Consider the following 12803-nt stretch of genomic DNA (forward strand, 5'->3'; position numbering starts at 1 on the left):
TGTGTCTCGCTCTCGCGATATTCAGCTTCGTTGCTATGGAAACGAGACGCTGATGTTTCTGCCTGGCTGTGTAACTGACTTTTGCCATTCATACAACTTCTTGACAACTGACATATTTGTGGAGTTCATAATTTAATATGGAGCCATTTGTAGACAAAGCAATACCTGTGCAAATTACAGTTTCGCGTGGTAATAATCTGGTAAGGCATCCATGGCATGACCAGCGCAGAAGGGCTGCTATAGTGGGAATTACAGTAGCTACATGTTTGTGTAACTGAGTGTCAAGTGCCTGACTACCACGTATACTAGTAGGCAGTCCACTGTTAGCCTACAGTAGCAAGGAACTTCTGGCAAAAACGCAAACCTGAAAACAAAACAAAAACATAATATAGCTCTAACCTTATTTGTGTTTGTGTACGTTAATTATTATCTGCTTAGTTTTTAATGCATCGTTAAACCTTTTCCAGCTAGCTTAGTTTCTTAGCTTCAAGTGTACTGTACTGTACTGTACTGTAGCTCAAACTTTTAACCGTTGAAAAAGGAACTGCTTTTAGTGTCCAGGTCCAAACCAATGACTCTAAAAATAACTAAATGATTGGTCGCATTATTACAGTCTTGCGACGCCCACAGATATCGTATTTATTTCATTTTAGTGTCAAACGTTTGGATTGAGTTTTTTTAAGGGCCTAAACAAATTATATAAATATATTAATAATTATCAACTGTAATGCTAATTAATACATATATAATTCTACGATGTAATGCTTAAATAATGCTTAAACAAACGAAAGTTAATTATTGTCGATATTTATTTGACAATTACAATTCTACAGCTAGTTTAGCTAAAAGTACTGTAAACGATTGTGTTTCCTAGAGTAAACTGATTACATTTTTCTTTTGCAGAAGGGCAACAAGCCCAACGAGTCTTTCCTCAACTTTGTCCGTGCCGAATTCAATGGCCAAGTCCTGGGGGATTCCCAGAAGCTTGATGCGTCCGTGGACCTGGGAGTAAATTACAACTTTACCTGCAGCTTTGAGTGTTCAGAGGCTGCTGACACATTGGATGATATGGCACATAAACCAGTCATACGTGAGATAACTGTTATTGTCCTGGCTATTGATTGTACAGCAATTAGCTGTACACTCAACTGTTACGTAAAACAGTGATAGTACAGTATGAAATTCGATTTTAAATATATATATACATTTCATCATTTCACTATTCACTGACACCTACACCCCCACACACACACTTTTCTCTCTCATGGGTGCTATAGTGACAGTGATTGAGATCCTTCCCAAGGAAAAGAAAGAGAAGACTGCAGTCGTAGGTCAAGCTGTTGTCGATCTGCTGCCTCTTTTGCATGGTGAGAAGAGAATAACATAGTCTCTATTCCAAGCACATCTTCCCAGAAGACTTGATTGTGCATTTATTCTGACATGCTTGTCCTCTCCCCTTCTTAAGGTCAGTGCAGCATCTCATCCACTGTGCTACTCCATCCCACCCCTGGTTCATCTGCCGAGGTTGCTTACCAGGAAGGCAGCAGTAAGGTACCCCCTCCCCCTCACACGCACACACACACACACACACACACACACTTCGGCCTGCCATACCATTTGGTCTGTATAGGAAACGAAAAATCATTACAGTACCATTAGAGAGACAACCTTTTGTCTTTTCTTCTGGGCTTGTGGCGGTCAGTCAGATCATTGTTGTGACCGACCTGCCTTCGTCAGATGGTGTGATGATACATTCCTAGACCTTTCAGGCAGAATAGTAACAAACCAATAATCAGCATTATACATGGCAAAGACGTTCAAATTGTCGACACATAAGTGTCTGGACTCAACATATAAGTATCTGGATTCGAACAGAGTCGGTTGTTAAGCGTAGACCGCAAATAATTTACTTAATGCAGAACTATTAGTGTCTGTGCTGTGATACTATTTTATGTAATTTTTTATCAATCTTTTAAAGTCTTTTCACTTTCTCATGTATTTGCCAGTTAAATGTGTTGTCTGTTAACCCTCGTGCTGCCTTCGGGTCACATGACCCAAAGGTTCATAACGAACCATCGTTGTGTTTACCCAATTTTACCCAATACAAAAACAAATTAAAATAATTTTCTTTTAACCTTCGCAATGTGGGGGGTCTGAGACAGCCCAACGGTTAAAAGAAAATGCTTCACTTTGTTTTTGTATGCGGTAAAGTTGTCGCAATACGACGGTGGGTCACAATGACTGATGGGTCAGAACGACCCGAAGATAACACAAGGGTTAAGGACAAGCAGAGCCTAAATGCTATTGTGAAAACCTGCTATACGATATCTGGAACCCAGCAAAGAGACTTGGGCTCCCTGGGAGAAACAGGTGGCCCAGAAAGCAAAACAAGTTATCAGTCACCTCACCATGTTCTGTACAGTGAATTCACCTTCTGGCTGGCGCCCTTAGGAAAACAAACCACTGCACTAAAAGTATTTAATTACTTCCACTGTCAGGCTTTTAAACGCTGACTTTAGTCATTGGTCAGGACTGTTACATTATTTTAAACTCAATTATTTATATAACAATGCTTTATTTATATGTTTTTTATTATTATTATTATTTTTGCTTTAGTTTTTATGTATTATGTATTGACCTATGTATGTTAATCTGTGCCTTTGACATTAAATTTCATGCCTATAATATTGCTGGGATCAGACAACAAAAGTTGTCTGATTCTGAAACTTTAACATCAACTGTTTAGAATGCATTGTTTTAATTGCTCTGTCCAAAATTAAATAGATAAAATGTATTTACAGTTTTTAAATACATATTATTCGATCTCATTATAATATTATTAATTATTTTTTATGTATTATCTTTTTGTATTTTATATTATCCTATTTTCTGCACTTCATAAGCACTTCTATTAGTTTGTACTATTGTTGTTGTGATTGTCTATATCATGTTAAGCACCTTGAGACCTCTTTGTATTTTAAAGTGTACTATACAAATAAAATCCATTATTATTATTATTATTATCAAGCTTCTTAACCTCACACCCAGCAATTCTATAGGATGTGTTGTGTATAATCACAACAGGACACAATGAATGGTTATTATGAATGTATCTTTTCTGTACAAGAGCTTGTCTGTGATTTCTCTGCCCCTTTCTGCTTGGTACCCAGCCATCTTTAGATGTGATCATCTGTGTGCCAGAGCCTCTGCTCTCTGTTGTCCAACTGTCAGAATCCAACCTGTTGAAGGTGACGGTGGAGGCAGCCTACTCCATCCCGGAAGTATGGAACCCTGCTTTGGGGTCCGACTATGTGGCTGCACTGCAGATACCCCTCACAGCCGAGGTAAGAGAGACATTATGTCATCTTCATTCAATGATGAAGCTCCTATCAACATAGTAAACTACTGTTCAGGCCACAATGGTGCTTTTTAACTTTAAATATGATTTAAATACCATGTGTGCACATATGTTTTGTTTCTTCATAGAAAGAGGAAACATTGTGGTTTTCCAACGGGTTACTGAAAGTAGGTGGAGAGAGAGAAACTGTAGGCAGGCCCAGGAAGTGGCCTCTGGGGCCCCTGTTGGCGCCTGGAGCTCAGTTCATCCCAGCGTTGTCCATTGAGGGAGACCCCATCGAGCTGGAGGATGGAGACCTGACCAGCATAGAGGTACTCTAACCTACATACCGAGGTGTTACCTAGAACCATATAAAAGGAAATACATTTGACTACATTTTACTTCCTAAAAATATAAAACGTCTCATACTAATAATTCAGAGACCCTTCAAATAAATTATACAGTACCAGTCGGGTTGTGCAAGTGAAGCATTAAGATTTATAGTCAATTAATCCCTTTTCTTTATCACTGTCCTTGTGTTTCCTAGGATAGAGATTTCCGTATTGACGCTGAGACTAACAAAAAGAGAGTAAGCTGGGACACGGAGCGACGCTGCTTCCTGGATGCAGGGGGTGCTGTCTGGTGAGATGGACTTCAGCAGCTGCACCCTGTTGAGATCAGCTAAACTCCATTGAGATCTCTGCTTTCGACATATGCAACATATATAAAAATGAAGTGTGGCTATCCTTCAACTCACCAACGCTCTTCTCTTTCCTGCCTTGCTCAGCTTGACCCGTAGGATAGGGAAGAGTCGACTGTGGCCGGTGGAGGTCATGAGGTCCATGCAGGCTGGAGCCCCGAAGGGAGGAAAACCTGGAAAACCGGCAACGGTGAGATGTCACAAGCAAAAAGCCACCAAGAAGATTACAGAACATCATATAACCTCACAGAGCATCATTCAGCATCACAAAGCCTCACAGATCATCATAAAGCATCCTAGAGCCTCACAGAGCATAATTCAGCATCACAGAGCATCATAGAGTCTCACAGAGCATAATTAAGCATCACAGAGCGTCAAGAGAAGATCTGAACAAATGTAATCTTAACTGGATCTGATGAGTCTGTCTGTATGGGACCATCACAACCTAAGACTACTCTGATTACTGTTTCTGCACAATGTCTCAGAAGTTGGTAACCAGAGACTGCATAGATGAGTCCAGGTGGTCTCAGATAGTGTGGTGCTAGGCATAGCAGTATGATCCTTGTCCTCTGTTGTGTATTTACAAGAATACAACTAAATAGCCGCCTCTGTGTTTGTGTGTTAGCAAGCTGAGGATGAGTCCCAGATCTCCTTCCACGGTGTGGCTTACGTCGACATGGCCCCTCTATTGTATCCCGGGGCGAGACGTATCCGAGGAGCTTACCGTCTCTACCCCTTCTACGACTCTGAGCTGCTAGCTAAGGTGAGGTCAGACACACAAGGGAAAGCAAGCTTGCAGGCAGACATGGATGAAATCACTTCAAGACGGAACGTATTACTGGTGCTGTTACTGTGACAGTACAGTACAGCAGGTATGGAGAGGAAGAGGGGCAGTAGTACTTAGTCAGAGGAGCATGTCAGTTCGGTTCTGTCCAAATTTGTTCAAGGGTGTTTTTGAGGATATTTGATTCATAATTCTTAAAAAATATATATATTTTTCTTTTTTAAATTGCTACATTACAACTTGGAATTGCTCTCAAAAGGAACATTTTAGACTTTGTTCATAAAACATCATATACAGAAATATAGTAATATAACAATACAAACCGCGATGTGCAACTATCTCAAGGGTCCATTTATCGCAGTTGTTTCCACCGTACTGTGGGCTCTGGTCTCTTGAGAGTATTTTGTTCCCTGTGTCGTTCCAGCACTTTGATCATAATCAGTTTTTTCAGTCTCTTGACCTCTACCTCGCTGAAATCCGTCATAAGTGCTCTGATGCTCTAACGATCTCCACAAAATGCCTCTTAGCTCTGCGGCAGGCTGTGTCCTTGGCAACATGGAGCGGCCCCTCGCCCCGTTTTCCCAGTTATCACCTATGTGACCTTGTGTGTTTCAAAGGCTAAGCGCAATGTCAGCGTTCTGAAGGAGAGCGCCAGGGCCCCCGCCACGCAGGGAAGAGGCCGAGCTCCTTCGTCCGTGGGGTCCTGCAAGGCCGCCCCCAGCAAGACCTTCGACAACCTCAAGGGCGGGAAGGACACCAAGGAATCTCCCAAAAAAGTAAGGCCAGCTGCCAAGAAAGCAGTCCTGAATGCAACCCTTGCTCTTAGTTACAGTGTGACTCACATAGCACAGCACTTATCAAAGTAGGCTCTGGCAGGGCCGACAAAGGCCGCCTGTGCCAGTGGTCTGTCTTAGATCAGAGCCGGATTGCCCATCTGATTGAATCCGGTTCCGCGGTACAGAAGCTGCTTCCCAAAGCAATTATCAGTAACAGCAATAGCTTGTGGCTCCATCAGAGGATGGTGAATCATCTCGTTAGCTCATCTGCCCCTCACCGGCTCCCTGTGGAGGCGCAGCAGACAGAGGCAGAGAGGAGCACACAGCCACCCCACCAACTGCAATAGAAATGGTTATTTCGAATTGTGCTTTATCGTAGAATTGAATCAAAGGCCAGATTTTTCTGCTCCCCAACTGTATATGCAACTGCCTATAACTGTCTTCAACGATCCAGGATCACACTCTGAATAGAAACAGCTTAAAAAATCCTGCGAAAATCAGCCCTGTGCACCCTCTCCCTTGCCCCCATAACATCTCCCAAACAAAACTGTAGTGATTGTAGTAGTGATGCCTGCTGTGTTGTGATATCAGCCAGGGGCTACGGTGAAGCCTACTACAGCTGAGAGTGTGACCGAGGTGGAGCCACAGGTCAACGTGGAGGGCCAGGTGAGTGGGATCAATGCCACTGTCACTGAGAAGGATCTCACTACAGGTCAAGTTTCATTATCTCAGAACCCTCCACACTCCTCGATCTATGTGTGCAGATGTATGCAGACTCCAGAACCTACATAATCATCGAAATAGCTCTGGAGAAGCCCTTGGTGCCCAAGAGACCGCCTGAGGAGCTAGCTCAAAGGTACAGTACTGTGGCTGTACCGTCTGAGATTGAAAGGATTGAGGGGTGTAAGAGGTCATATGTGTTAATCATAATGATTGGTACTGCCTCGTTACTGTACTCAGAACAGTAACTGTAAGTGTGGAAGGGAAGTGAGGAATAGTCAGAAGAGAGACAAAATGGTTCTGTCTGTCTATTGACAGGGTGAAGGAGCTGCTTCCTCCCAGACCCCCCCTGACTCGCAGACCTGCTGGAGCAGAGAGAGTAATCACAACACACACTTCACAATAACTCAATCCAATCACCATGACGTTAGCACACTTGTCTATTCACTTTGCTGTGTCGACGACACCTTGTGGCCATTTGCCAGCTACTACATGTCTTTCGACTTCCTCCTGCTGGTGTGCAGGAATGACGAGTTCTGACTGCAGTTGTGTCTTAGGCCATCCAGGGGTACCACAGCCAGATTGCCAGTGTGGCGGGCCAGGTTCTGGAGCAGTACAAGCAGCTGTTTGGACCTGCCTTCCTGCCCGGAGGCAAGCCGCTGGATCCAAATGCACAGGAAGAGCGCAAGACTCAGCTCCTGGGAGAGCTCAACTACTCTGGAAAGTTCTTTGCTTTCAAAGAGCAGATGAAGGTGAGAGATGTGGGGATGTTTTTGTTCGTTTTTTCGCTCTTTTGGTCTTTCTAAGCCACCTTTAAAAAGCAGGGTTTAATTATAGACTCTTATGTTTAAAAAGAGGTTCAATCATGAAAAATATTTATGAAATGAAAGAAACATAGTGGAAGCATTTCTTCCATTTGTTCTTACTGTTTGTGTGTCTGTGTGCGTTTCTCAGTACTCTGTGGTGAAGATTGTACGGGAGAAGATGCTGAGAACTGAGGCCTTCACTGACCCTGAGCAGCTCCAGGCATTCCTCAGCCAGCTCCATGTGTTCCTGGTGGATGAGATGCACGTGGCTCTCAACAAGGCAAAACACACCTACCACCGTCACCACCTTAGATGTGTCCACAGAGACAGTAGCAAACCAGCCTTGTGCCACATCATGTTTGTAATCCATCGAGTTCTTTCTCTCTCACTTTTTTCCTTGCACTTGTTTCCCCGTCTCCAGACCCTATCAGTGGATGCCCAGGAGAGCCAGCCTCGCCCGCAGCTAGACTGTGCCCAGCTGAGGCACTTTGCCAGGGAGGCTCAGCTGAGCGGAGACTACCAGCTGGCTTCTCAGTACTACCAGGAGGTGCACTACCACTGACTCTGGCATGAACACGCTGCCAACACCCTCTTCAAACGTATTCATCATAATACCACATGGGTTGATTCACCATTCTGTCCAGTGAACCTCCTGGTGTATCAGTGGGCATTTTCTGATATTTTCTCACCCGAATGATGTTGTCTTCTGGGTGTTCTTCTGACTGTACAGCAGCTGACTCGAGAGCGCAATAACCCATCACACTGGTTTGACTACGGGGCATTCTACATGCTGAGTGCTGACTACCTGAAGGCTGAGGAGTGCTTCCACTATGCTGTGTCCATAGACCAGGCACACCTGCCCAGGTGAGCAGAGTGGGGGCCTATGGCTTTAGCAATGCTGCCGCTGCTGCGGAGCTGGGAATGTTCACCCATCTGGTATTGGCTAATAGTGTTTCCACCCTGCAGCTTGATGATGTGTGGGGTCCTGGCAGAGATGGGTGAGCGCCACGAGGAGGCAGAGATCTTCTTTGAGAGAGCCACGTGCGTCGACCCCACCAGTGTGGTGGCTTGGACTCTGTTTGGTGAGAGCACACATGCACGCATCCTCTTTGAAGGACACACACACAACTCTGTGAAGCATCCACTCTTAAAAAGAAGAGGTAAAACTATTGTGTGAACACTAAAACCGTAACGATTGTTCCATAAAACCCTATGGTTCCACATACATAAATACTGTAACTATTTCATCAACCAGCTAGAACCAATTTGTTCTACCTGACACTCCACAGGGACACCTTTTTGGAATCTTTTTTTTTTATTTTCTAAGCGTTATTAACAATCTTTGCTTGACTGGTTTGTGGTTCGTGTGTGTGTGCGCGTTTGTGTGTGTGTGTCCAGGCTTGTTCTACCTGAGCCAGGACAACCCCATCCAGGCGGAGATGGCGTTCCTGGAGGCCAGCAAGCAGCAGCGGGCCTGCCTGGTGGTTACTCCACCGTGCAGACCAGACACTGGAGAGGCAGGGCCTGTCGGGGAGGAGGAACCAGAGCAGGCTGTGCCAGAGTCCCCCAGGGCCAACAGGACAGGTGAGCTTAAGAAAAAGACAGAGGCAGAGCTGAGCATTTCAGAACTGTAGTTACTGTAGAACTCTGCACTTCTGAACCTTGATCTTCTGCTGTATGTTTTATATGCATTATTTGTTTGCATTATTATTTGATCACTTTGGATAAAAGCATGTTTTGAATGGATACAATGTCAAATGTTAATGCACCGTGTGTGACTGGGGCTGTTCCTCTGCAGATGGAGAGAGGGATGGAGATGGAGGCAGTGGGAGTGGGGTGCCTGGCTCTCAGAGCAGCCAGGGAAACAGGTCTGGGGAGGACTTTAATGGAGGGGTGGACCCTGAGCTGGCCACAGCCAGACTGGTAGCCACGCCCACCAGACTCAACTCCACCATCTACATGGAGACAGTCCAGTTCCTGTTGCAGAACAACACTCTACAGGTCAGCAGTCTGAGCTACTGGTCGAATTTGTCTCTTTCAAATGCAACATGGCAGAATGTATGTGACAATATAACCATAGCCAGAACATACAACATAACGTCAGATCCATTCATTTAAATATATTTGTGTGTGTATGTGCATACTGTATGTGTGTATGTGTATACTGTGTGTGTGTCTGCATATACTGTGGGTGCAGATGGCTCAGCGGGCTCTGGCCCAGGAACTGCTGTGTCCAGAGGGGGGCCTGAGTAGCTCCTATCACCTGGCCATGGCCAGGCTGCAGCTGCTGAGGGCAGAGTACAGCGGTGCCCAGCTCAGCCTGCAGGAGGCGCTCAATGACAGCTTCCAGGTGCCAATCACAAACAACCAACAGACCAGAGGCCTGTTCCATAAAGCGAGTTTACAGAATAAGCCAAACTTATGTCAGTTAGTCGGACTCATTTCTAGTTCATTCGGTTCCATAAAGCCAGCTCAACGTAGTTCGAAGTCAGTTACTATGGCAACTTATGCTTCGAAACTAGCCTGGTCAGGGGCAGGCTAACTGTCAGGCTTAGCCCGTGTTGTTGCAGACGTTCCTGTAACCCTGACCCAACTGGAAAACGATGATTTACCACGGACATTCTCATTTTCTCATTCTCCCTCAGTTCAATATGTAGGCTACATTTATAGAAAATCAACTTAAATACATAGGCTACAACATTTAGCCTAATGCATTAAACAATGATGAACAATGATTTGATACACACCATAGCCTACGTTAAACGTATGGCTATATGGTAGTTTTTGATTTCAAATGTTTAGGCATCCGGCATAGGCCTCTATCTCAATCTAAGTTATCTGAGTATAATTATCATAGCTAGATAATTGTTAACAGTAGACTACAATTGCAAATCCATACATCTATCCTCCATTTTCCCGACACAAAAACGTATAACGGATAATGTATTGATTATAAGTAGGCTATTTATTTAAAACAATGTCAAAAAAGTCCATTTAGATGTGTTTAGAGAATGTCTGTTTTTTTAATCAATGAAGTAAAGGTCTATAAAAATGGACCTCAACCTACGTAGCCTATCGTTCACGTCAATCATGGCATGTCATTTTATTTTGATGAAGTGGATGAGGGAGCTGTCATAGTACACGGCTTAAAGGGAACGTTCTTTCTGGAAGAAGTCACGTGGCTATGTGCATTGCTTTTTGCCATGGTGGATCGGTATGATCCATGTTCTACCTCTCGGGCTGCTTAAGAATAGGGTGCACGCGCAATTAGCTTGACTACTTAAATCTGACTTGAATTAGTAGGATTGCGTGAACCAAAATTGGCCTTTATGGACCCGGTTTAGCCCCGCTTGACTTGTTAAGCTAATTCAAGTCAGGTTTGACCAGTCCAGCTTTTTTGAGCGGCCTTTATGGGACAGGCCTCCGGAGCATCTACTTTTGATATTTATGTGCTCTTTTTTTAATAAATGAATAATGATCATTTTAAGTAAACCTAGACTCACCAGAGATCGTGGGGGATGTCCATTCAGTGCCTGCAAGCACACCACGCATGGGTTTGCCAAATCAATCAAATGTTCAACTGTAATCTCTCTCCTGATGGTTCCCCTTCTTTACAGGACCCAGACGTGTGGGCTCTGTATGGTCACCTGAATTACCAAACTGGGGAGCACAGGAAGGCTCAGGAGTGCTATGAGAGGACCCTGGACTTTGTGGTGGATGCCTCAGACACACATCCCATCTACCTGCGCCTGGGCTCAATATACCTTGAGGAGGCAAAGGTGAGATGGGCAGGGTCACACACAAACACACACGCCAACCAGTGAGATGGTTAAGTAACTTAACTATGAGGTAGTTCGGGAATCGGGATAATCATTGTTTTGCTGTATCCTCATCTGTTGTTTTTATCATAAGTAAAACCCATCTGTTTAAATCCATTTGTAGTATGAGATGGCAAAAAGGACATATTTACGTGCCTGCATGAGCACTCCATCTTGTCTCACCTGGCTTGGACTGGGCATCGCTTGTTACCGGGTAACAAAAACATACTTACTTATGCTTAGGTATATTCAATCACACACTTATTATCTTTGAGTAAACCTTATATATTTGTATATGTGTGTTTGTGTGTGTATGCCTGGGTTTGTATGGGAATATGGATCCTCATAGCTAGGGGAGCTAACAGAAGCAGAGGATGCCTTGACCGAGGCTAACATTTTAAACAATGGGAACTCCGAGGTGTGGGGTTATCTGGCACTTGTCTGTCTGCAGGTGAGTGCTGGGTGAAAACCTGTCATCTAGACTCGAGTGTCAACGCTGTCTGCTCAATCTTTGAGATTTCTCTGATTAACTATATATATCAAAAAGATCACACCCTGATATCAACATTTTCTTAATGATTGAGTATGATGCTTTTGTATTTCAGACTGGAAGGAGACCTGAGGCTGAGCAGTCCTACAAATATGCCGTGAAGGTATGTCCTGTCCCAGTGCCCTCATAATCTTGAAGTTGTTTCCTAATTTGTACATACATACTAATTGTCAACACAAACAATTCCCCCCTACCTCACAGCTTAAACTACAGAAAGAGTATGTTTTGCAAGAGATTAAGGAGCTACAAGCTCTTGTTGGTTTTGGAAATCCAAGTTTCTGAACAGGACCCTGCACCATAAAATGGAGACCATAAATACTTATTAATATGCCTTGGTATTGTTGTAATAGATATACTGTTGTATGTATCAATTGCTGGTGGCATTACATTTACACGCATGCTTACGATGCTCGTGACGTACAGATGGCTTTCAGGCTGTCAAAAGGTTCAAGTATAAATCGATTCCATTTTCATATCGTCCCTAATTTCGGGATCATCTCAAACTACTTCAAAACACTGTGTTGTTCAGGACAGAAAGTACAATGGATATGGAGAACGAGTTTTATGCATTCGTATATTTATAAAAGAGTCAGTAGTTATAGTTATTGAGGAATGTTTTCTCAAATAGTCCCAATGATATTCTAAAGTTACGTATGTGTGAATTTATTCACATAAAATGTATCATTGATTAGTGGTGCTATGTCTTGGTCAACTCTTTAATGGGGTGGAGGCTGTTGAAGACATGACTACAGACGAATAAACTGAAACGAGATATGCCAAGTACAGATGACATCACAGACAGCTTTAAAGTCTGTGATGTCATCAGTACTTCCCATTCTAGACCAGTCATTGCCCTGAGACACAGCTGAGACCCCTGATAAGTCGGACCTGCTTGGAACGCTTGTATAGTCAGTCTTAGGTTTCAAGGCAAATACAGCATAGTATATGTGGGTCCAGTATAGTTCAATATGTAAACAAATTAGTCAGTTTTTATTTTGCATGTCCTGAAATATGTAACGTTGCGAACGCCATCACAGTTATCACGCAGTGTGACCGTTTTGATGGAAGGTTCTTAAACTGCATTAGGATAAACAATTTTGACTCATTGTTAATGTAGCTGTGAAGTAGTGTCACATCTTGAATTTCCTTCAGGATCAATAAAGTGGGGAAGGAAGTGAAAAGATATGAGCCTTGAGTGTCAAAATGCTTTTACACAATGGTTCTGAACTCAATTTATTAACCGACAATAACCATGGCCATATTTGCATACCAAACGACTGCGGGGGTGAAGAAACGCAAAGCTGCAGTTTTA

The 12803-nt window shown here is 43.6% G+C and overlaps 1 protein-coding gene across 1 annotated transcript; it reads left to right on the forward strand.

Moving 5' to 3' along the window:
- The first annotated feature begins 87 nt into the window (after nt 1-87).
- Nucleotides 88-12664, forward strand: LOC134011118 (cilia- and flagella-associated protein 70-like). Its single transcript, XM_062450586.1, has 26 exons — nt 88-200; nt 904-1090; nt 1278-1367; nt 1466-1551; nt 3171-3344; nt 3487-3669; nt 3885-3979; nt 4125-4227; nt 4663-4800; nt 5439-5597; nt 6189-6263; nt 6362-6453; nt 6636-6696; nt 6875-7069; nt 7272-7403; nt 7545-7670; nt 7854-7987; nt 8090-8205; nt 8522-8707; nt 8922-9124; nt 9321-9473; nt 10741-10902; nt 11066-11155; nt 11291-11392; nt 11547-11594; nt 11693-12664. Exons 1-26 carry the CDS (start codon nt 138-140, stop codon nt 11771-11773), a joined length of 3234 nt encoding a protein of 1077 aa, XP_062306570.1. The 5' UTR covers nt 88-137; the 3' UTR covers nt 11774-12664.
- Nucleotides 12665-12803: the final 139 nt, after the last annotated feature.

Source organism: Osmerus eperlanus, chromosome 24, assembly GCF_963692335.1.
Source record: "Osmerus eperlanus chromosome 24, fOsmEpe2.1, whole genome shotgun sequence".
NCBI classification, from domain to species: Eukaryota; Metazoa; Chordata; class Actinopteri; order Osmeriformes; family Osmeridae; genus Osmerus; species Osmerus eperlanus.

Bases quoted from the DNA above. Each gene is read 5' to 3' on its own strand.
- LOC134011118 (XM_062450586.1), top strand. From the start codon at position 138: ATGGAGCCATTTGTAGACAAAGCAATACCTGTGCAAATTACAGTTTCG. The intron at 6,454-6,635 runs GTACAGTACTGT...GTCTATTGACAG, and splicing joins CCTGAGGAGCTAGCTCAAAG to GGTGAAGGAGCTGCTTCCTC. The intron at 11,393-11,546 runs GTGAGTGCTGGG...TTTGTATTTCAG, and splicing joins TGGCACTTGTCTGTCTGCAG to ACTGGAAGGAGACCTGAGGC.